Source organism: Callorhinus ursinus, unplaced genomic scaffold (genome assembly GCF_003265705.2).
Source record: "Callorhinus ursinus isolate GAN/ISIS: 27379988/994484 unplaced genomic scaffold, GSC_fseal_2.0 scaffold9, whole genome shotgun sequence".
NCBI classification, from domain to species: domain Eukaryota; kingdom Metazoa; phylum Chordata; class Mammalia; order Carnivora; family Otariidae; genus Callorhinus; species Callorhinus ursinus.
Window position 1 is genome coordinate 11083582 of NW_027397071.1, and position 24681 is coordinate 11108262.

Genomic DNA, 24681 nt, shown 5'->3' on the forward strand with positions numbered 1-24681 from the left:
GTTAGCCTGGTGATGGGTATTAAAGAGGGCACATACTGAATGGAGCACTGGGTGTTATACACAAACAATGAATCATGGAACACTACATCAAAAACTAATGATGTATGGTGATTAATATAACATAATAAAATAAAAAAAGTTATATTGTGATCTTGTGGGGATATTAGTGATGGTAGCGGCTTACTTAGAAAAAAGTTGGATGTGATGAGTAAGAACAATGTCATATTTGGTGCATGAACTTTTAAAAATAGGTTCCAGGTAACTTTGCTCAAAAGAACACATGGATTCTGCAAAAGTAGATTACTTATAAGCAAACTCTCTTTTACCCTGTGATTTTTTTTATTATAAAGTTGGAAATGAGTAGTTCTGGGAATATCCTAGACCTATAAAAGTCAGACTTTAAAAAGGAAATATTTAACATTTGGTCTAGCAAAGTATTAACAGAAAATCATTTAAAATATTTTTCTAGAAGCTTGATCACAAAATAAGTCCCCAAATGAAATTATGGTGTTAAAATGAAAATGTTTAGTGATAGAATAAGTGACTCTCTAGACCTCTGACTCATCTGAGTATCTTCTTTGTAGAATGACACTTGAGCTTTCGTAACTTTGACTAAATTTTTCACTGTAAATACATTTTTTTTGTTGTACTTCCTGGTTTTGGTTGAGCTATTTCAGTTGTTTCCATCTGGAATCATCTAGATCTTTATATTAGCCAAGGTGTAGAGGCCAGATAGCACTTAGCTGATCCTAAACCCTATACAGGTAGGTATCTGGGAAAGAGACAAAGCTAATATTGAAATACTAATGCTGGCATTTAAAATGGGTATAGGACAAAAAACGAACTGAAATTATGTGATGTAATGGAAGTGTTAGCTAATGCTATGATGGTAATAATTTTGTAACGGTGCATCAAATTATTATACATCTTAAAGTTACACAATGTTATGTATCAACATATCTGAGTGAAGCTGGATAAAAGAATTTATTCTTTAGTGGGTACAGGAATGGGGGAAAATCTAGGCTAAGAAGAGGCTATCATTGTCTTCTTTGGACTTGAGAGTATGGAATATAACCTTAGCAAGCCTAATACTTGATTTGTAGAAATTCAGGGAGAAATATTTACTTACAAAATAATATAGAATTCCTATAATTTTTAATGAATGCATATTGGTGGATTTATTAGTCTTTATAGATATATAGTAGTTTATCCCCTTTTGATTTCATAAGTTAATTTTGACTTTTTTTTCCTATATAAGGTATGTAACACTTTAAATAGTCTAAATTCAGATAGATAAAAGTTGGAAAGAATGAGAGAAATCAGAGAAAGTTTACAGGCAACTGAAGAGACTAGTGATGATCATTGCCTGTCTACAAGTGCTTAAGGTTACATCCTGATCCTTGAACTTCTGAGAAAAAGGGTTTGTCCGTCTTGTCCTGTATCTTTGGCATCTATCCTTGTTACCCATCTTGTATCTTTGGAATCATCCTGTTTAACAAGGTGCCTAGCACTCACTAGGCACTCAGCCAGTGCTTAGTGAATGAAATGAATAATGGAACTTGAATTTCTCATAGATGATCTCACCTAATACAACAGACCTGTTAGGGAAATATGATTATTCCCATTCTAAAATGGAGAAACCATGACTCACATGGGTTAAATGATTGCCTAATGATGACAATTCCAGCAACAATGGCATTCCATTATGACACATTAATCATATAAAATCAGGAATATATTTTATTTCATCGGTATTCACTTGCCAATAAATAGCAGTAAGCCACATTTAGTGAAGACTTTGTACTAAAATTATGCTTCACATGCATAATTTCACTAGACTGAGTACTATCCTATCGAAGAAGATAGAATTATCTACATTTTATAGTTTGGGGCTTAGAAGTCAAGTAAACTTCCTAAGTTTACTTAGCCAGTGGGTGGGTGATTTAAGCGTAAGCATATGTGACCCCTGAATCCATTCTTCACTCCTGTACTTCCTTAGAGCCACACAATTCTTGATGGCAGAGTCAGGACTTGTATCCAGGTTGGTTGTTCCTGGTTATTCCCCTGTGTATCCAGTATGTATAGTATGTGTGTATGTATGTGGACATGTATACGTGTTTGTGTATATATACTTATACATGTAGCACTTGCCTTGTGTTAGGCTATATTCAGGACATATAAAAATAAAAAATTCTATTGCTATAAAATTTGGTGCATTTTTATAATGACATGATTAAAATGATATAATGTCTGAGAAGGAATGACCAGCCTTATCTGGAGTTGTTAAGGAAAGCTTAATAGAGAAGTGTAATTTGAATTGGTGTTCTGAAGGATAAGGAATATTCTAAAGACAGGAAAAAGAAAGGAATAATCTATTACACAAGAACTTTTTTTTTAATGAAAGGGACACTACCAATAATTGCAGTAGGACAAAGGGCTTGAAGAGCATCCATGATAAATCAGGACAGTGGTCTTCCTACAGAAGTGCCATTCTAGACAGAGTAACTGCATTTGTGAATTAGTTTAAAAATCATATAACATAGTATTGAATCAGTATTAGATAAAATTAAAACCCCTCACAAAAACCTCCACATCTACCTTATAGGACTACAGTGGCAATGGATAACTACTGCTGAAGAAATAGCCTGTAATTATGTATCTAGCAATAAGATAGTTTTAGAATGATCTAATACGGAGAATTCTAGAATGATCTAGTACAGTCTGTTAAAGAAATTGTATGACCTAAAAGTATATTCAGTCTTTGGAAAAATGGCTGAGATGGGTACACATTTGGAGACTGCAGGAATAAAGGTATTAGATGTAGGGATTGCCTATCTTATATTTCTTTATTACTACCAAAGTACCAACAGCATTTTTCACAGAACTAGAACAAATAATACTAAGATTTGTATGGAATCATAAAGACCCCTAATATCTAAAGTAATCCTGAGAAAAACAAAGCTTGGAAGTATTATAATTCCTGATTTCAAGATAGGCTACAGAGCTCTAGTAATCAAACAGTATGGTACTGGCACAAAAATAGACACATAGATCAGTGGAATAGAATAAACCCAGAAATAAACCGATGCTAATGTGGTCAATTAATCTATGACAAAGAAGGCAAGAATGTACATTGGGGAAAAGACAGTCTCTTCAACAAATGGTGCTGGGGAAACTGGATACCTACATGCAAAAGAGTGTATCTGTACCATTTTCTTACACCATCTACAAAAATAAGTTCAAAATGGATTAAAGACCTAAATTGGAGACCTAAACCCATAAAAATCCTAGAAGAGAACATAGGCAGTAAGTCTGACATTAGCTGTAGCAGCATTTTTCTACCTATGTCTCCTAAGGCAAGAGAAACAAGCAAAATTAAACTACTGGGATTACATCAAAATAAAAAGCTTCTGCACAGCAAAGAAAACCATCAACCTACTGAATGGGAAAGGATATTAGCAAATGATATATCCAATAAGGAGTTATATCCAAAATATATAAAGAACTTATACAACCCTACATCAAAACCCCACAAATAATCCAATTAAAAAATGAGCAGAGCGGGGCACCTGGGTGGCTCAGATGGTTAAGCGTCTGCCTTCGGCTCAGGTCATGATCCCAGAGTCCTGGGATCAAGCCCCACATTGGGCTCCTGGCTCAGCGAGGAGCCTGCTTCTCCCTCTCCCTCTGCCTCTCTCCCGGCTCATGCGTGCTCGCTCTCTCTCTGTATCTCTGCGTCTCAGATGAATAAATAAAATCTTAAAAAAAAAAAAGTTCCTTTCAAATTAAAAAAAAATGAGCAGAGGACCAGACGTTTTTCCAAAGAAGACCTACAGATGGCCAACAAACACGTGAAAAAGATGCTCAACATTACTAATCATCAGGGAAATTCAAATCAAAACCACAATGAGATGTCACCTCACACCAGTCAGAATGGCTAGTATCAAAAAGACAAGAAACAGGGATGCCTGGTTGGCTCAGTCAGTTAAGACTTCAGCTCAGGTCATGATCCCTGGGTCCTGGGATTGACTGACTCCCATGTTGGGCTTCTGACTCAGTGGGGAGCCTGCTTCTTCCTCTACCTGCCACTCCCCCTGCTTGTGCGTGCTGTCTCTCTCTGACAAAATATTTAAAAGAAAAGACAAACAAATGTTGGTGAGGATATGGAAGAAAAAAGAACTCTTGTGCATTGTTGGGAATGTAAATTGGTGCAGCCACTGTGGAAAACAGTATGGAGGTTTCTCAAAACATTAAAAATAAAAATATCATATCCAATAATTTCACTACTTGTTATTTATTTGAAGAAAAGGGAAACATTAAATTGAAAAGATATATGGACCCCTATGTTTATTTCAGTGTTATTTACAATAGCCAAGATATGGAAGTAAACTGTCCATTAATAGTTGAATGGTAAGATGATTGGTATACATACATATATATATATATACACACACACACATATACACATATATACGTATAATGGAATATTCAGCCATAAAAAATGAAATTTTGTCATTTGCAACAACATGGATCTAGAGGGTGTAATGCTAAGTCAAGTAAATCAGGCTGAGAAAGACAAATACTATATGATTTCACTCATGTAGAATCTAAAAACTAAAATAAAAAGCAGAATCAAGACTTATAAATACAGAGAACAAACTGATGATTTCCAGAGGGGAGGGATGGACTAAATGGGTGGAGGGGATTGGGAGATACAGGCTTCCAGTTATGAAACGAGTAAGTTACAGGATTACAAGGTAGAGCATAGGGAATACAATCAATGAATATTGTAGTGTTGTTTGGTGACAGATGGTAGCTACACTTGTGAACACAGCATAACAAATAGAGAAGTTGAATCACTGTGTTGTACACATGAAGCAAATGTAGCATTGTGTGTCAACACCACACAAAAATTTTTAAAAGGATGAGACATTTAATTCATTGGAAATAAGTTTACTGGAAAACTTGAAAGGGAGGATTCAAGGGATCTAACTCTGGGGTTAACAGAAGTTGGGTAAATACATCCATTTACTTTTTAGATTTTTCTATCGCCACTAGAAACTTAATATATTGAGTTTGAGACAGGTGTGGTGACAATGTTGTGAGAAGTATTGATTGGTTAGCAGGTTTTTTTTTATGTATATATATTTTAAACAGATTTTATTATTATTATTTATTTTAGGCTGGGAGAACACAAGCAGTGGGCAGAGGGAGAGATTCATAAGCAGGCTCCCCACGCAGTGCGGAACCTGATGTGGAGCTCAATCTCATGACCTTGAGATCCATGAGCTGAGCCAAAATCAAGAATTGGACACTTAACCAACTGAGCCACCCAGGTGCCCCTGGTTAGCAGGTTTTCTAAACAGTACAGATCTCCTGGTTATAAAGATGGCAGAGTTTATTGGAAGGCTAAGAAAAGGGTGGGGGTAAAAAAAAACGAGCATTTTCTGTGCTCAATTAGGATGTATTTCTACTTGGTTAAGTATTCTACTTGGTTAATATTTTCAGAAGGAAATATATAGAAGTAGCGGTATTAACAAAAAAGTTTGTGTATGCACATGTATATATAAATATATGGATAATCTGTATGATACATATATGGATCAGATATAAATCTGATCTTTGGTTCAGATCTTGTATTAACTGTTTTTAGTGCAGACCCAGTGTACTCATATTTAATTTGGAAAAACTACAGCTTATTTTTATAAAATTTGTGAAATAGTGGGCAGAGCTAAAACTTGGAGCATAAATCATGAAGAAGTCCCTCAGGTAGTAAAATCAAAAGTGAGAAGTATATTTGCATACAATTTGGGGTGATACTAAATTGGGAGGAGTGTGGGTACAGATAGAATAACAATTAGGTTAGAAATGTGGGGAGAAAATAGAATGTATTTTGGCACAAAAGAACAATGTTTGATATATAGGAGAATAATTTTGTTCCAAAGTTATTCAGTCATTTCAAATTTGTTCAAAGTTTTATAGAATGTATGTAATTATGTGTAGAAGAAGCCTACTGGAAGGCATTAGGAGATAAAGTAAGGAATGTTGTCTTTGGTAGGTGAGGGAAGAAAGCAGGGAAGGTAGATTGTATGGTCTAGAGCTAAGTATTCTAATCTGAATGGAAATTGAAACATTTTGTTGTTTTAAGAAGAGTTTTTTTCCTCCAAAATGCATCTTTTTTTTTCTTTTTTTTTTAATGCATCTTCTTTCTGAAGTTGAAATTACTTGAGGAAATGTGTTACTCTTCATTTTTAGTTGCTTTCCTTGGGACAGACCCCAAGTTTGCTTAAGCTGGCAGGTGCCTGAAGTCTGGTCCTACTGCTGCTGTAGAGCCCGCCATTGCCTACCCGCCATGCTCAAGGATGCAGCATAGCTTGGCAGGGGGCACTGCTGGCAGGGGGTGGATTTGGCTCTACCATTGACCTTGGGTTATTTACTGTGTCTCCATTCCTTATGGGTAGAGTATAATACTAGTGTCTTCCTCATAGGGTGGTTGTACGTAGTAACTGAGATACTTCATGGAAAGTGCTTAGTGTCATATGTGGGGCATACACGTTTATCACTTGCTATTGTTTGTAGAGTCCAAGCATTATTATGATGCATTGCCTTGTCCTCTCTGGGAAGTGAATCCTGAGTTCTATTTGGGATCCGGCCCCTGCCTAGCTTTCCAGCCATTCATCTCTTATGCTCCCTTCCCTGCACTGGCTGTGGAGGCCACATGAACTGCATTTCCTCCCAAAAGCTAGGCCTTTGCTTCTCACCAGATGCCATTTATCATGACCTTTTGTTCATTTTTGGACACTCATTTCAGCCACTTCCGTGGAGGAGTGAATCTTAACCTACCCCCCTTCATCGGATGGGTGTTCTTCCTTCCGGCTCCCACTAAACATGCTTGCCTCTCTACTTACTACACTGGAATCAAAATGCTCTCTGCTCCTTTGTATCTCTCCTCTCATCCCCTGGAGGGCAGGACCTTGGCCCCCAACTCCCTTGCTTGGGGCAGTATCTGCCCAGAAGGAGATAGAATGTGATACTGGTAAACGGTGTGGACTTTGGACTTTGGAGGCAAGGTTTGAAATCTTGCTCCACCACTTACCAGCCATGTGACTTAAGGCCACGTATCTCACGTCTCTGCCTCAGTTGCTTCATCTGTAAATGGGAATTATAATAGTAACTACCCCATAGCATCAAGGGCAGATTAAATGAGGAGGGAGGGACTCAGGCTTTTGCCTCTGTTCTCTACCCTTCTGGGTCTCCTACTACTCAAATCCTGCTCTGGCTGTACCACGGAGTGAGGTGGACATAGAGAGCTAAGCAGCAAAGGATGGAGAAGGTGGCGACTCCTCAGGGACATGTGAAGACCCCTGTGGCTGCTTTCTCAGGTGGCTATTTGTAGGGGAGGGAAGTACATGAGGCAGGGTTGCCTGCAGTCAGACCTCTTTTTTTTTTTTTTTTTTTTTTGTATACAGCTCTTTTCCTTTTAGAGATCTAACACTAAGTTTCATTCTCATTATCTGGATTCATGGATTTGTAGAGCTCCTCTCTAAAAGCAACCCAGATTTGTGTCCATAAGCTTTTTCCTCATTTTGAATGTTGTCTCTAATGAAGAATCACCACAGCTCCCCTCCTTCTGTGGTAACAGGGTCACAGGATTCTAATTCCTGCTTCACGAGGAGTGGCTTTCTTGGCCAGTGTGCTGTTACAAGGATGCTCTTCCTTGGAAGGACAGTCCATTTCTCACCTAGAATAAGGGCACAGGAGACTGGTTTTCATCTGGGACGATGCCTGAGCAGCGGATAACCACTTTCGCCGCCACTCTGCCTTCCACCTCTACTCCCATTCCGCCCGGATTACTAGCACTGCTGCTGTTGCAAACTGTTACTACCACGACTCCCATGCTATTCTGATTGTTACTCTCACTGCCACTTCTAAACTGTTACTATGACTATGTCTGTTCTACTGTGATTATGACTATCACTGCTACTGTAGCTACATTGTTACTATTGTCGCCCGCCATCAAAAGCCTGACTTCTAGCTACTGCATTCTACTATCTCTTAATGGTCTGTGCAAAAAGAAATGCCTTGATTGATTGATTGATTGATTGCATACCTGTAATAGGGAACCCTGCAAGCAAGTCTTCTCTAGAATGCAGACTGGGCCATTTTTAGTGTGCTTTGGGCTAGCTGTATTCCACATAACAGTATGGTTGAGTGTTAATTTTTCTCATTAAAGGCACTGACATACAGTGCTTTCTTTAGCAGGTTAATGACCTTAGTAAAATAGATGTTTCAGGCTAATTTTGACCTCTGCACTTCCCAGGCTTTCAGTTTTTCAGTGCAAAGACTAGAAACACATAAGGAGAATTGAATGCTGTTTGTTAACCTTTTCTGTGTCCAAGGGCTAATGCTGGGGTTGATAGATAACCTTTGTAACTAAGGGTCTAAGTTGTTGCCAAGGGAGAGGGGTACAGTGCTCCCTCTTTTGAGGACAAGGGCTGATGAAAGCACCAAAGGGCTTGTGTGTATGATGGTGACAGCTGGCCAGGAATCCTGAAAATCTGTTAGCAGGCTCCCACTGAATATACACCAGAGGCTGGCAACCCAGACTAGAAATGATGCTTAAGAACATAAATGCTTAATAATTTAAAATCTTTATTTTACTTATAATTATTAAGATCACCAAATTCTAAAGTTCTTGGGGGTAATTTAATAAAGACTACCTATTGATACACTAAGATATAAGTAAGAGGATATGATAATTTAATGTAAAATCTCCCCTTGAGTTCCCTGGCTACCAAGGAGTGGTTGCTATTTATTTTTTTAAACACATAAACTGCATCATCAATTGTTTATTATTTATTAAAACCACTTGTCTGTTATAAAAACTGTATGGATACATAGGTGAAATAAATATAGTCTCTACTTGCAAATGTTTATTTCATGTGGCCATAGTTGGGAGAACAGTCAAGATGGTTATTATCACAGGTGTGAGCCAGAGTGCTACTTGAGTATATGGGATGCATGTGTTCTTACAATTAGGCCTACATTTTAGAGCTTGATCACTTTCATAAATTTACATATGACCCATAAAAGGTTTAATCATTGAAGAAAATGAAAGAAAAAAAAAACCCTGCAACTTTAAATGTTATTAAATGACTGTATTTATGATTAAATTTTTTTTATCCTTTAAAAAATCCTTTGCAACTTGGACAGCCATCAGCATGGCTTTTAGTTTATTGAAAATAGAGGAGCACAAAATTGGAGCTAGGAAAACAACTCCCCTCCCTTTCTGGACTTCTTCCCTGCATGTTTTTTAGGGTCTTCATTTATTTATAATAAATGGGATCAATAAGAAAATTATTTGAAGGTACTGTGCAGTCTTGAATGGATGCTAAGTGCAGCATAATTATTTTATAATTATTCAGAAGGCATCTACAGATAGGATTTCTTTACAGAGCAGTGGATAGTGCCCCTTCTGTTGGGATCTGCTGAGTTACAAGGGAAAAGGACAGAGTCCCTATACAAATAAAAATTATACTTTTTCTTTCCCTTTTGTTTTCTTTCCAAAAGATGTAGGATTTAGCTCTTAATTTTAAAAAGGCAAATGTAGAGAGAGAGAGAAGATATGGCCAAAGGGACAGAAATAGAAAACCCCAGTAAAAGAGAAACTTGATTTATTGATATTTTTCTTCCATGCCTTCCTGCCTTCTAGTTCTGCAAAGGATGATTGATTCCTTTGGAAAGGGATAGAGGATAGAGTTAGGATGACAGGGGTACTAAGCAGAACTTGACCAAGTCTAAGCTGAGGCTCGGCTAACAAAAGAAAACTCTTGTACCTTAAAGTTTGTAAATAGGCTTCATCATGATCTCTTCCATGCCTTTCAAAACTGTCGATCAGCTCATTAACAGCCACTCATAATTCAAATTATGTTAAACTCTCAAATTCAGTCTCTCCTTCAAATGGGATAATGAGCGTTCCATCAAGAAATGAGACCCCAAGGGGCACCTGTGTGGCTCAGATGGTTAAGCATCTGCCTTCAGCTCATGTCTTGATCTCAGGGTCCTGGGATTGAGCTCTGAGTTGGCTCCGCACACAGTGGGGAGTCTGCTTCTCCCTTTCCCTCTGCCCCCCCAAATAAATAAAATCTTAAAAAAAATGAGACCCTGAGAACTTGTCTTCGTCACGCAGCTTGACTGTTGGTGGTCCTTGTGAAAACTGCAGTAAGTCAGCAAGTATACGTGGCTGTGAAGCTATATTAGAAATCATCAACCTTCCCACGAGATACCATTTCTCGGATGGGATTGAAGTAGTTCATTTCACAATAAACTGTGGAGGTTTTTTCCTGTTCCGTAGCATCAGTTAACACAACTGGTCCATTTTTTGCTCACAATTTTAGAGAAGTCGATGCTTAGTTTTCTCAAATAAAAAAGGGAAATGATCCCGCTTGTGCCCATATCATTGAGAAAGTCAAAATAGCTCTTACGCACATAGAGGAAGAGGCAACTGTACACCTTGTAAAAGGAGTAGAGGGAAAAGAAAGATTGTCTAGGAGCTCTATAGGGAACTTTCACAGTCTGACCTTTAAACGTTTCCTTTCTGGAACATCACTATTGCTAGCATTGAAGTGGTTGTGTAGGAGGCTGCGCCTTGAAAAGCCTTGTCTCTTGTGATAACTATCTGGTGATGAAACGGTATCTAATCTGGAGAGCTCTGGATAATTTGGGGGTGTCTTAGACCTTGATGGTGTTAAAAATTTCTTTGAAGGTTATCTGCATCTACTGAGTGCTTCTCTACCATTTTAATTTTTCCACTTGCAATAAATAAGCAGGCTGCTCATGTGTTTCTGAAGGGGCGGAGAGGGTGAGTGTGGTGGCTGAAGACTGGTGCCTTTGCTGTTAGAATATGTCACTCATTACTGGATATTGCCAAGATGCTGCCTAGACTCTCTCATTACTGGGTCTTTCCAGACATGAAGACAAGAGCTAACTGTCTCCCATCTGTGGCTCCTTTTCACACACCCTGTCCCCCAGCTGCTGAGCTACCATTTCCAGTGAGTGCCTTTACTGTAGGTGCAGAGCCCACAACAGAGCTATGGATATAATTCCTAATTCTTCTCTTTTCTCTCTCTCCCTACCCACCCCACGCATATTCAATCAGTTACTGGGTATTTCCTTTCCATATTACTTCATAGAGTTTTTTCAGTTCCTACTATCCTAGTCCAAATCACCCTAATCTTTTTTGTTGTTTTTTGTCTCATAGTGTTTTTTATTTTTTTAAATTTTATTTTTATTATGTTAGTCACCATACAGTACATCATTAGTTCTTGATGTAGTGTTCCATGATTCAGATCACCATAATCTTTTTGTTAAATTACTATGGCAGCATCCTAACTGTCCCGTTTTGCCCACCTAACCCATATCATCTCCCTAATAAAGAGAAAAGAAAACGTTTAATCTGCACACTGCAAAAGGGAGCTAGTACAACACAGTAGTTAAGGATGTGGGCTCGGTAGCAAGAGTGTCTGGATTTGAATCATGACTCTATTACTTTGGCAAATGCAGTTATATAACCTTGAATAAAAGTATGCATGAAAGAGAAAATGAAAACTTTCCTGATTTGAGTTGTCATGAGGGTTAAAGGACATAAACATTAGCACGGAGCTTGGTACATAGTAAACATTCAAAAATTAGTATAATAATACTCATAAAATGCGAGCTGAGTGTTCTACCTTCCTATTTAAAACCCTTGAACCTTACCATGGCTTCTAGGAGAAAGCACACATCCCTTTGGCATGCCTTGTAAACCCTGGCTTCCCTTTCCAGCTCCCCCTTCCAGCCCCACTGTCACTGCTGCCCTCCAGAAGGTTGTGTCCATTTGGTACCACTTCCAGTGCCCCCAGCAGTCCATGCCTCATCTTGTGCTCATCATACACATGCTATGCAGTTTCCCTGGTACTTCCTTGTACCCCAAGTCTGGCACCTTCCTTTCTTGTCCCTGAATGTCAGCCACTCTTCCTGTTTTTTTGGTTGACTCTCACCTGCACTTCAGCTCTCATCTCATCTGTCACTTATTCCAGAAAGCTGTCTCTGATATTCCAGGACTCCCAAAGAACCTTGAGTGCTTTCTTTCTGGCAGTTACCACACATTATGTAATTGTGCATTCACTGGTCTGGATGCTCTGCCTGACCAGGATAACTGTTCTAAGGGCAGTTTGGGTCATACTGGCTTTCTAAAAATACCTAGTTCTTGGCAGTTTCATTCCACTAACATGTGTTTAATAAATTAAAGGAGTACCCAATTGGAGGTATGTTTTATGAAGTTTTATGATGCCTAGCATATGATCTGCACCTCAGTAATATTTGTTAGATGAGAAACTGCTGTTTAGACTTTTGTATATCTTTAATTTTGGTAACTGTCTTGTGTGGATACATTTAATACTTAAAAAATCCTGAAGCTATTTAAAATTCTGATTCTTAAAATTTGAATCCTAAATTCTAAAAAGTCCTAAAGTTATCTCATATAAATTAAATGCTTTAGCAAAGTTGTATAGTTTTTGATCAAACACGAGGTTTGGTTATGAAATAATGAGATATATTTGTCCTTGTGTGTTGTAAACCATCTCTGAAGTCAGAATGTTTTATGCTACCACAGATGATACAAAGAACTATCACATGGCTACTAATCTAAAAGAATTTATAAACTGGGGAGAAAAAACTTATACTGAAATAATAATGTCAAAACACCAATCACATCTCTAAGCATAAAACAAGCTCATGTGTTCATCAGTCATCTTCAGTAAATTCAACTTTCCTTCATCTTGGCAGAGTAAGATAAGATTTGGCTTATTAAGCATTCCACAAAGAAAATTGTAGAATTATCTGAGTGGCACATTAGAGATCATTTAGGCCAATCTTGTTTACATTAACTCTTTCTGTTGTGATAGATTGCTTAAGCAAAGGATGGAGTTATTGGTGTGTTTGATAAAATTGGCTCATGTAATCTGGGAGCAGGCTGGTGCTCAGACTTTTGTTTCTAAATACCATTTGCCATGTAAGTGGGAACGGACTTGCTTGGATAAATAGCTGATTCCAGAACTAGAGCAAAGAACATATGATGTGGATTTGGGACAACTTGCTATAAGAAAATGAAGAAAATGGCGTTAAAAGGACAAAGGAACCACTTTGAAGGGACCCCAAAATGGCCAAGTTTGGGACAATATGAACATCAAAAAAAAATGATGTTGATTATTACACAAGTAAAAAGGGTGGGAGGGAGGGCAGTGAAAGTTCTTTTTGTAAGAATACCGGCTAATAATTATGGAAGGAATGATAGAATCAGAAAAATCACTATTTTGTAGTCCCAAGTGGAATAATCAAAGCAAGGGTTATTAGTGGATGGTAAGTCATGGTAAAAAATTATTGAGAAATATGACATGGTACCAAATTATCACCCCTAGGAATTTTACTAATATAAAGGGGCATATGTACCTTTACAATAGATGTGGCAGTAAACATCCTAACCAAGCGATCAAGCTAGCATCAATAATAATGGATTAACTTAACATTTTGTATCATTAGATGTTATGAAATATGAATTTCATAGTCTGAAGTGTTTTTGCCAGAACTGTTTAATTTGCATTTAGACTTAGCTTTTGGTTCACTGTAAATACAGGTGATGGAGGAACAGGTTTAATGATACCATGAAAATAGTAAGACAAATGCAAAATGTGGGACCTTCTATAAGACAACTTGTCTGTACTCTTCAAAAAGTCAGTGTTTTAAAAATAAAAGGTAGTGGAATTTCTCAATTAAAAGATACTGCAAAAATAAAGCAACCAAATGCAATGGGTAGAATTTAATTGGATCCTAGACTGGGGAGGACATAGCATAAGGAGACATAGGGTAGGCAACTGAGGAAATTTGAATATGGAATAGATATTAGATAACAGAATTATTAATTTTCTTAGGTGTGATAATGGTATTGTATGTAGGAAAATATCTTCATTCCTAGGAGATGCATATTGAGCTATTTAGGAGTGAAGTGTTGTGATATCTGTTACTTGCTTCCAAATACTTCAGCAAAATACATTTTATAAATAAAGAGTTGGCGTATAAAACCACATATATAGGGGCACCTGGGTGGTATACTCAGTGAAGCGTCTAACTCTTGATTTCAGCTCAGGTCATGATCTCACGGTCTTGAGATCCAGCTGGAGTCGGGCTCTTTGCTCATCGCAGAGTCTGCTTAAGACTCTCTCCCCCTGTGTGTGCGCGCTCTCTCTCTCTCTCTTTAAAATAAGTCTTTAAAAAAATAAAAGCACGTATATATGGCAGTATGTTCCAGTTGTTGAATAGGTGGAGTGTTCACTGTACTATCTTTTCAACTTTTGGTTTGAAATTTTTAAAAATAAACTGGAAAAAGAACAAGCTCAGCACGATGAAAACAAAACCTGTGTCTCCGGAGTGGCAGGCAGGCTGTCAGTCCCAGCTTTGTCCAGTGCTTCTGCAATGGTATTGGGGCCGACTTCCTCCATCCCTCAACTTTGTTCCTGTGCATGCACAGAGCTGAGCACCCATGAACATCAAGTGAAATGTGATCCTGGTGTAATTAGCTAAACTTCAGATAAGTGTGAAAAATCTCCGAATAAGATTAACAGACAAGCTTGAGGCAGAACCTTGTGTTACTCATTTTTAGCATTTTCAGTGTCTGGAATGTTGTAGGTATTCAAAAACTGTTGACTGAAGAAATACCTACAGGGAAGACCAAATCCGAGGATTGCCTCAAAAAATGAGAGCATCCCAGTGACCTTTTCCAAATCCAGTAAATATTTGTGGAATTTAATAGAATTGAACTAGTTAAGAGTCAAATAAGGTTAAGGTTGGTTCCAGAAGTAAGGGGAAGACCTGCTTTTAAATATTTATGCAGTAATGACTCCATTTTTTTTTAACTTTTAGAAATAATACTTTTCTGAGTTAAGGAAGCACTTGAGTGGAAGTCTACTGTAGTTTTTCCTATACAGGGTGAAATCTGGGTTTGGTGAGAAATCTTCAGAGGGTGGCATGTGCAATTATGCTTCTCCTTGGTGAGCTATGAGTTGGGCACTTAATTATGTAAAAAATATTGCAAGAGAGCCGTTGCATAATCCCCAAGAGAGTAATTATTGTCTATCTTGGCAGAATGCAAGGCTTTTAATCTGTAAATAAGCAATCCTATGTGGAAGAGCTACATGTAGAGTGATTTCTGTGTTGTAAAGGTCTCTTATGAATTTTTTAAAGTGCAAGTGGTAACTCCATGTGCTGATTGGCTTCTGCCTTTGTGCTTCAAAGGGTTTATGATGCTTCCCCTGTGATTTTAACCCCTCCTGAAATATTTAAGCCTCTGAGAAGGATTCCTGTAAAGGATCAAACTGCATCTGAGTTAAGCCTGTAAAAAATCTGAATGTCTCAAATACCAAGGAAGTAAAACATGCTCTAATTTAAAAAAATATATATATGAAAAACAAAACAACAAAACATTGACAGTGCTAAAAAAAAAAAAAAAGAATGCTCAATTTAGCTGATGGGTTTCTCACTTATTGGGAACTGCCACTGCAGCTCATATTTCCAAAAAGAAGTAATTCACTTTCAGGGTATGTGTGTGTTTTGCTTAGGTGGATCTGAGTCTTTTGGATACTGAAAGTAAATTTTGTTTTTAAAAAATTGTCAATGGATCTGCCTTCCCTCTTGTTCCTCCTGTTAGTATTAATGAACTGAGCATTCTCTCTCCAAGTTAGATTTCTCCACATGAGCAGCAGAGCCCCCACTCTCCACCCCTTTGCCTACTCAAGGACCTCATTCGGGTGACTCACCTTCTCTTTTGCACGACCAACTTTCTCCTCTCTACTGAATTATTCTCATCAAAATAAAAACATGTTGTAACAGCTTCCATTGTTTTTTAAAAAGGCCTTCTTTGACTTGTCTCTCTGATTACCTCCTCAATCCTCTGTTCCCCTTTGCAGCAAACTCCTTAAGAGTCTATATTATATATTCTCTCTTCACTTCCTCTCTTCCCATTGTCTCTTAGACCTGCTCCAAGCACTCTGCTCCACATGAAACCTGCTTTTATCAAGGTGTACCCATGACCTTCACAGTGCCAGACTCCATGGACAGTGCTTGGTCAAATCTTATCTGCCTGTCCTGAGCAGCTAGCAGAGTTTATCATTCCTTCTTTCTAGAAACTTTCTTTACTTCAGGGAAAACCTGTTCTCCTGATTATTCCCCCTTCCTCACCAGTCACTTGTTCTCAGCCTCTTGGTGGGCTCTTTTCCTGATCTAAGATTACTCAGTCCCAGGTCCTTTCCTCTGTTTTCTGCTGAAGTCCTCTCAGGCAACATCATGGTTAAAAATGTTCTGTATACTCTAAAGACTCCCAAATTTATGTCTGGAGTACACACCTGTACCCTGGACTGCAGACTTTATAAAAGTCATCTAGTTGCCTGCTGCCCCCATTCCATTGGATGAGTAATGGGCATCTCAAATTTAACGTGGTCGAAATATAATACCTGGTCTTCCCAGGGTTGTCTCTTACCCTCCTATCTGCTTTCCCAGTCTTTATCTTTGCTCCACCCCCTTTCCATCTATATTAAAAATAGCAGCTGGAAAGACCCCAGTAAAACATCAGATCATATCCCTCCTCTGCCCCAAAGCCTCAAATGACTTCTGTCTTGGTCAGAGTAAAAGCTGGTCCAACAAGGTCTTTCGTCATCTGACCCCATTACCTTTCTAGCTCACCTCCTACCTTTCTCACTGTCACTCACTCTGCTCCAGCCACATTGGCCCCTTCCTTACACCTCAGATACTTCTGTCTCAGGGCTTTGCCATGGGATGCTACTTTAAGTTGGAATGCTGTTTCCTGTACTTCACATGGCTTGTTCCTTCACCCCCTTCAGGTCTCTGCTTACCTGCTCTTTTCCCACTTACACCTTCTCTAACTATCCATTTAAGCACCCTGCCCACCACTGCTCCTGATCCCTCTTCCTGGCTCTCTTTGTTTTTTTTCCATTGCACTTACCACAACATGAAAATAAAATATTTACTTTTTCGTTTTTGTTGCTGAGTTTTTTCTTGTCTGTCTGTTCTTATTAAAATGTAGGTTTCACAAGTTTTCATGACACTTCACGAGGGCAGAAATTTTGTGTATCTTCATAGATGTAACACCTGTGCCTAAGCGGGTACTCAGTGAATACTGCTGGATTAATTGAAAAGCAACCTCAAAAGTTGATTGATTTTTTTTTTCCCCTCCATTTTTTTTTTTAATAGCATTCTGGGTGGGTAGAGGATATAGAGCATTCAGAATGATTCACTATATACTAATAGCTATTTCCTATTCCTCAGTTTCTCTGTTTGAAGAACATAAGGACATTCCTCACGGCCTGTTGCGAGACCTTTGGAATGAGAAAGAGTGAACTCTTTGAAGCATTTGACCTGTTTGATGTTCGTGACTTTGGAAAGGTAATCGCATTTCATTTTCTGTGTATTTTCTTTTACTGGGGAATATTTTATCAAATATTTATTGTTTCTTGTTGAAGGACATGTGACTTAAGTGGTCTAAGTATCTGCATTATGTAATTAAATTTCACATGTAGATGACTTAGCAAAAAAGCAAATAACAACATTGTCCAAATGGGACTAGAATTATTATTTTTAAAGATTTATTTATTTGAGAGAGAGCGAGCAAGCATGAGCGAGTGAGAGGAGAGGCAGAGGGAGAGAATCTTCAAACAGACTTCCCACTGAGCACAGAGCCCAACGCAGGGCTTGATCTCACCACCCATGAGATCATGACCTGAGCCAAAACCAAGAGTCAGACCCTTAACCGACTGAGCTACCCCTGTACCCCAGGACTAGAATTATTTTTTTATTTAAAGCAGTACAAGGAGAGTCTTTTTACCCAGAAGTAGCTTTTCCTATTGGCTACCTCAGAGGGTAGGACTACGGTTTTCCATCCTACAAATAGTAGGACCAGTATTTTTTCCCTTCCAGTCTTTTCTATATCTGAAAAGCACCTAATTTTTGGAAATTGAGAATGTTCTGCTTCCCCTCTATTTTGATACTTGGGTAGGTGACCAGGAAGACATGAATCCAAAATGTTTGAGATTGTTAAGTAATTCCTATTGCTTGGATTCCAGCAGACACATGTTAGCTTGTTGGACTTCAATGATATTTGCCACATGTAAATTGTTCTATTTGCTGTTATTACTTGTATGTAGACCAAACACTTGTGTGTAATAGGTGACAGAAATTATTCTTTTAAAAGTGTGGTCATTTATTTTGAAGTGACTGGGCATAAACAAACTTTTTGCATGTGAGAAGTCATAAAAGAGGTAATTAAGGTGACCTTATTTTAGCCCCCGCTGACATAATTGCATTATGAAAATAAGCCCATAAGAATTAGGAAAAAAAAAAAAACTAAATGATACTCAGAAGTTTACCCTTACTCTTGTAATTCAGGTGTTAGTATCTCATCAAAAGGCTGTTTGAGAGTGACACTTCATTTGATTTCTAAGATGTAATATTTTAGTTATAAAGTGAAACCCAAGCAGTGGATTGGTATGCTTGACAATGGGAATAAATTGCACAAACTTGAAACAGACACATAAAAAATTTGATGCTGAAATTTGATGCAAGTATGGGTGAGCCACCTTGCCTCGGGCAAGAGAAGCCTTGGCTTCTTGACCCATAGTCCCTTTGTCATCTTCTGGAAGTCACCAGTCTTCTCATTCATCAGACTGTCAGTTTGGAAGCCTGTGCAAAAGGAAATGGGTGTAAGACCATGGTTTCTAAGATTCCTTTTTCCTCTGGCAAGCTGTGATTTAACTGTTTTGAGGTCCAAAAAAGTGATGGAGGATAACATAACAAATAAAAGCAACTGAAAACCAAGCCTGGTCGGGAGGTTGGTAGCATATTTGTCTGTGGCCAGGAAGTGAAGCCATGAAGACGAAGAGGAATCAACTAGAATTCCAGGTAAGGTGAATAGTCCTCTAAGTTGTTAGCCCTAAAAAACATTTTCATAGTTTAAAAAGATCTTTTCTTTAGTCTTTGACTCCTCCCCCCTAATTTTTAAAAAAAGTATTTTTTGATTTTCTTTTCACTCTTTTGGGGAAATGAAAAATGAAAATGAATTAGGGAAATGAAAAATGAAAAAAGGTCTAGACTTCTTAAAGCTTTTCAAGGAGTTCTTCATTTTTCATTGGTTTGTAAGAAATGGTGTTGACAAAGACTGGGAAATCATCTAAATTCTTTGGAAACACATGGCTTTGTTCTAGAGGAATACCGCTGTGCACTTACACAACGGAAGCTTTTGTAGGAGTTGAGATAATAGAGTTGAATGTGAAGGAGTAAACTGTATGCTTCTCAAGGGTAAATGTGTTTCTGTCTACTTAAAATATTTTGGCCATGATAAGTCTGAAACAGAGTTAAACTTGGGGATGTCATTGAGAACTTGATCCTGTACTCAGCACTTTAAAATCGCATACATTTTTGCTACTGCCAAGATTGGTGCAGTTATCTCTTCCAAAACTGTATCTGGCCTAAATAAACCACTGAAAGTTTAAGAATTTAGGATGCTGTTTCATACCTTGCCAGTATTACTACCATTAAACATTATTACTCTAAGCAAAGCCATCGATCCTACCACTTACTGAAAACTTTTGAGATAATTGGTGTCTTTTCAATCTCTCTCTCTCTATGTATATATGTACACACACACAAACACACACATACACATATACATATACATACACATACATAAATATATAATCATTAATCCTCACAATGGCCCTCTGAGATGTAAGTACTATTCAAATCACACATCTAGTAGAGATCGGAGCAATGGTTTCAACCCAGATCTTGCTGATTCTCATTGCTACCATGGTGCAAACGTTCACATAGCAGTCCAAGTACTTTGCACATATTGACTCAATCTTCATATCAGTCCCTCCACGTAGGTACCATTATCATCCCTACTTGCAGATCCTGGGCTGTAAGTGACAGAACTTGGACAGTTCATGCAGTTTTTAATTTTTACATTAAAAAATGTGAATAGTGTGTTGATATAGAGACTAAATCATACCTGGTATTGTGACTATAAATTTTAATAGGATGCAAACAGGTTAGTTTATTTCTCTTCATTCCTTGGGATTTAATTAAATTTTCAATTAACATAAAAAGAGAGTATCTATAACTATATGCCCCCCTGTCTGCCTCAATTGATAAAAATAACAAATCTAGGGTTCATGTGTATTTGGCATCTTTTTGCCTAGGAATATATTAATTGTAATAGTATCTAATGCTTTGGTAGCATTTTGAAGCTTGGAGAGTACTTCATATCCCTGACCTCATTTGAGTTTCATGATAGTCATGTGAAGGAAACAAGCAAGTCTTCTCCTTTCTCAGATGAGGAAACTAAGAAATGGGGAGGTTTAACGGTGATTTCAAGGTGTCCTTGGTTAGGATCTGGATCAGACCTTCTGACTTCCCAGGCCTTTGTTTTTCTTGTCTGCCATCTACGTCTGGGTGTCGCTGCTGTGGAAATGCGCAGGGAGAAGGCTGAACTCATGGGAGAAAACCAAAGGAATCTATGAAAATTAAAGCACAAGTGATCTGTGACTTGGCATCTAATTACACTTTTTTTTTTTTTAAAAAGAGAGGAAAGATTTAGGATACTGCATAAGCCTTTAGTATAATGGTAGTTGAAATTAAGAACTCTACCTGAACAAATGTTTCACAGATTCTCATATGTACACAGGCAGTTGGATTTGAGCTAACCTTCCCCCCCACTTCTCCATTGTGGTGTAGTCTGCTCCCTAATCTTTGTCTATGTTCTCCCTTGGTTCTGGGTTCCTGAAATCTACCCTGAATCATAGGCTTTGATATGGATAGTTTTCTTTTGGAAATTAGCAAAATCCTGGGAAAACCAAAGGAATTTATGAACTTAAAAAGTTTGATCTGTCACTTGACATCTAATTATTCTCTAGAAAGAGAGGATTTAGCATGCTATATGTGTTAACACGAATGAAAGTTTTTTAATTTTTGAGATAGTGAAGAGCACACATTTTGGTGGGTACTCTAGAGGAGCTTATGATAATTTTGCCTTTCAGCATTACTTTTAATTCCTAGTATTGAGCTCTTTACCCAGTGTTAGGAGAATATTCATTTTAATTCAAACTCGTGTGTCAAAAAAAGAATATTTCTGAGCATTTTCTATAACTTGATTTTGTTTTTCAAATCACACAGGGATGGGGAATGAGTTTAGTAAATTAGAAGGTTAACTTTTTTTTTTTTTTTTTTAAGATTTTATTAGCACACAAGCAGGGGGAGTGGCAGAGGGAGAGGGAGAAGCAGACTCCCTGCTGAGCAGGGAGCCCGATGCAGGGCTTGATCCCAGGACCCTGTGATCATGACCTGAGTCAAAGGCAAATGTTTAAATGACTGAGCCACTGAGACACCCAAGTTGACTTCTGTTAAAAAAGATCCATCTTGGGGTGCCTGGGTGGCTTAGTCAGTTAAGTGTCCATGATCTCAGGGTCGTGAGATCGAACCCCCTGTCAGACTCTGTGCTGGGTGTGGAGCCTGCTTAAGATTCTCTCTCTCTCTCCCCCTTTCCCTCTGCCCCTCCCTGCCTCCAATCTTTTTCTGACTGTATAATAACAAAAAAAGTAAAGTTGTCTCAGTTGACTTCTTTGCTTAAGAAATGTAATAAACTTCCTGCCCTAGAAAATTAGCCGTTATTAATTATAATACTTTTTACATTGCAACAGGATCCATAAATTTCCTCACTTCCATGCTGCATAAATGATATTCTATTCCTCTGTTCAGATTGTCATGTTCTGACTAACGATTTTGCTGTTTGAAAATGTTTCCTACTGAGCTGTCTGTTGGCACATTTACAGTGCGGAAGCACATGGGATTTTTCTTCAATGAGACCATTTCTAGTGAGTAATAGAAATCCTGTTGCTGCTGTTGTCCAGATGAGTGATGAAGTCAGCTCCTTCCTTTGGTTGCTCTGGGTGGTGGAAGGGCCTGCATCTTGCTACCGACAGACTTCACATCTGTTGTTTCAAGCATTGTTAAGCACCTTTCAAGTGTAAGGTGATAGGTTTTCTTGAATCAAAGAAAATCCCACCTAACCGAAAGTAGTTCTAGCTGATTTTAGTAGCAATAGGATAGTTGCAGTGTGTTAAGGTTCAGGACAGGCACTGCCAAAAGGAAGTCAGAGCATTGGCTTAGAGGTGGGGCAGGGTTACAGGTAAGAACATTATTGAGAGAGAGGTAATTGTGTGTTTGGGTTAAGAATATGGTTTCTGAGTTGGATCTTGGTTTGAATTCTGGTTATACTCCTTACAAGTATGTGATCTTAGGCAAGTCACTTAACTTGGTTGAGCTTCAGTTCCTCATCTATAAATTGGCGATGTGAAGTGTTTAACAGAGTATTTAGGTTTAAGGGATGTACTTGATAATTATTAGTTATTACTCTCATTGTTACTATTACAACTGTCATTTCTAGTGTTAATTGATTTATGATTCAGCAGTAAACATAGGGGTTGAATTTTGAATTGAGTGCAAGAATTAATGACTTTGCAGGGGTGAGATGAGGAAATAAGCTTTTTCTTTCTAATGTGTCATAGGGTTAATCTATTTTATTTTGCACAGCTGTCTTTCTCCCTTCTTATATGGGCCTGGATCTCCTTTGAGAAAGCACCCTTTTCCAGTTATATAGTTTGGATGGTTTAATCAATTAGAATACCTCATCTCTTTGGCCATAGGGAAGGGTTTGGGGGTGGGGCAGGTCACTCAGTTGGGACCAAGATGATGTGTTGAGACATTTTTAGGGGCAGTTCTGTTGTGATCGCCTCCGGCTTTGAGGCTTGGAAGAGCCACAGCCATCTGGGTACTGCATGGAGTTTCAAAACAGACCCAGTTTAGAGGAAACAGAGCTGAGGAGGATGCTACTGGTATCATGTGTGGCTGTAATAAAGCTGTGCCCAAAGCCAAATCCATATATATCTGGATTTTTCCATGACATGAACCAATATTTTTCTTCTTCAAGCCAGTTTTCCTTAGATTTCTCTGACTTTTGGTGGAGAGAACTAAGTGATTCACCTGGTTTTGTCAATCAGATGATTTCAGTTGTGTAGATAACTCTTCTATTACCACAGTTCCGCACAACTTGGAGACCATTTGGTAGCCTCTACATCTTTTATCATATATAGAAAAGGAGGTATGAAGACTGAGTCTTAGAACATCTCTGTTTTGCAGTGTGTAAATAATTATGTAGAGGTATATTCCCAGCTTTGTGGTAAATGCTTTCTGTTCTTTACCATTGACCCAAGCAGTATCATAGATCTTCAGGTTTGAAAGAGACTCTCTAAGCCATCAGACATCCTTCTCCAGTTTGTCTGTGCTCTACAGGATCAAGCAAATGGACATGTATGCCTCTGCAGACTGGGAGCTCACTTCTTCCTGAGGCCCCAAGCTGTATCTATGTATTTAGGCCATACAGAAAGATTTGAAGATGACCTTAAAACCACAGGGTAGAAAGGACTGAAAGAGGCCTCCAACACATTCACCTGGGGATGAATAGGGCTTGGAGATATTCACTGATTTGCACAAAATGGTCCAAGAAGTCAGAAAACGCTAGAGGATTCTGTGTGACCTCTGGGCTCTCACTTCATTCCTCTGAACCTCAGGTTCCTCATTATAAATGGGATAATAATTTCTATCATACAGAATTATTGTGAAAACAGGGTTAATTTATGTAAAATGCCTGGCATATTGCTCAGGAAATGATTGAATGAACCAATAGATCCAGTATGGAACCAGTAGTTGGGTAGATACAGATCAGTCAGGGTTCTGAATGTAGATATGGGTAAAGTCAAAAAGAAGATTGTAGTGGTATTTTTTGAAAGTTTATTTGGTTTTATACTTTCTGGCTCAAAGTATTAAGAAAATTATAATACACATGTATGTATGCATCACCCATATGGTTATTTATAACTTACATTTTTCCTAGGTTTTTGTGGTAAGAATAGGTTTAACTTTGTGTGTGTGTATAGAGATCAGCTGAAAGCTGCAGTGAAACTTCTCCTGAAGGCAGTTGATACCTTAACACTCAATAAATGTTTTTTCCCCCTAGGATATAAACTAAATTAGCAGCTACATCAGATTCAGGATAGGAAATGGTTTGGTTCTTTGCCTTAAATTGCCATTTAAAAATAAGTTTGCTGAGAAAACCAAAGGATACATGGTTAACTTAATGTAGAAAAAGGCTTGGAAATTGTCTGTGTAATGGAAATTCACAACTGTCTATACCATCTCCACTAAGAGCCATTAGGTGTTTACCCTCTTCCCCCCCAGTTTATTAGCAGAGACATGCTGCTATCAAGCTGCCTTGACATTGTGAGCTCAAATTTCTGGCCCATCTGTAATGCCTTATAATACATCTTATGAGAGTGTTTGCTTGGGTGTGTCCTATAGTTTGTGTGTTTTCACTTTTTCACCCTTCCCAGCCTAACTAGGACACCTCAGGGTGCATGTATAAAAGTGCAAGGACCTCTTCTTGCCCAGCCTGTGCTATTAGCCCAGGCTAGCCTCTCAGCATTTGTACCTGGATGCTGGTTAATTTCCACATTTTCATCACTACTT

General features: G+C 38.2%; 1 protein-coding gene across 3 annotated transcripts in view; it reads left to right on the forward strand.

Moving 5' to 3' along the window:
* VAV3 (vav guanine nucleotide exchange factor 3) overlaps positions 1-24681 on the forward strand; it is a 364407-nt gene that overhangs the window by 67118 nt on the left and 272608 nt on the right. For all 3 annotated transcript variants that reach the window (XM_073896219.1, XM_073896217.1, XM_073896218.1), the window contains exon 2: positions 17374-17490. In XM_073896219.1, the coding sequence (XP_073752320.1) occupies positions 17374-17490 (117 nt within the window). The remainder of the gene's footprint in view (positions 1-17373; positions 17491-24681) is intronic.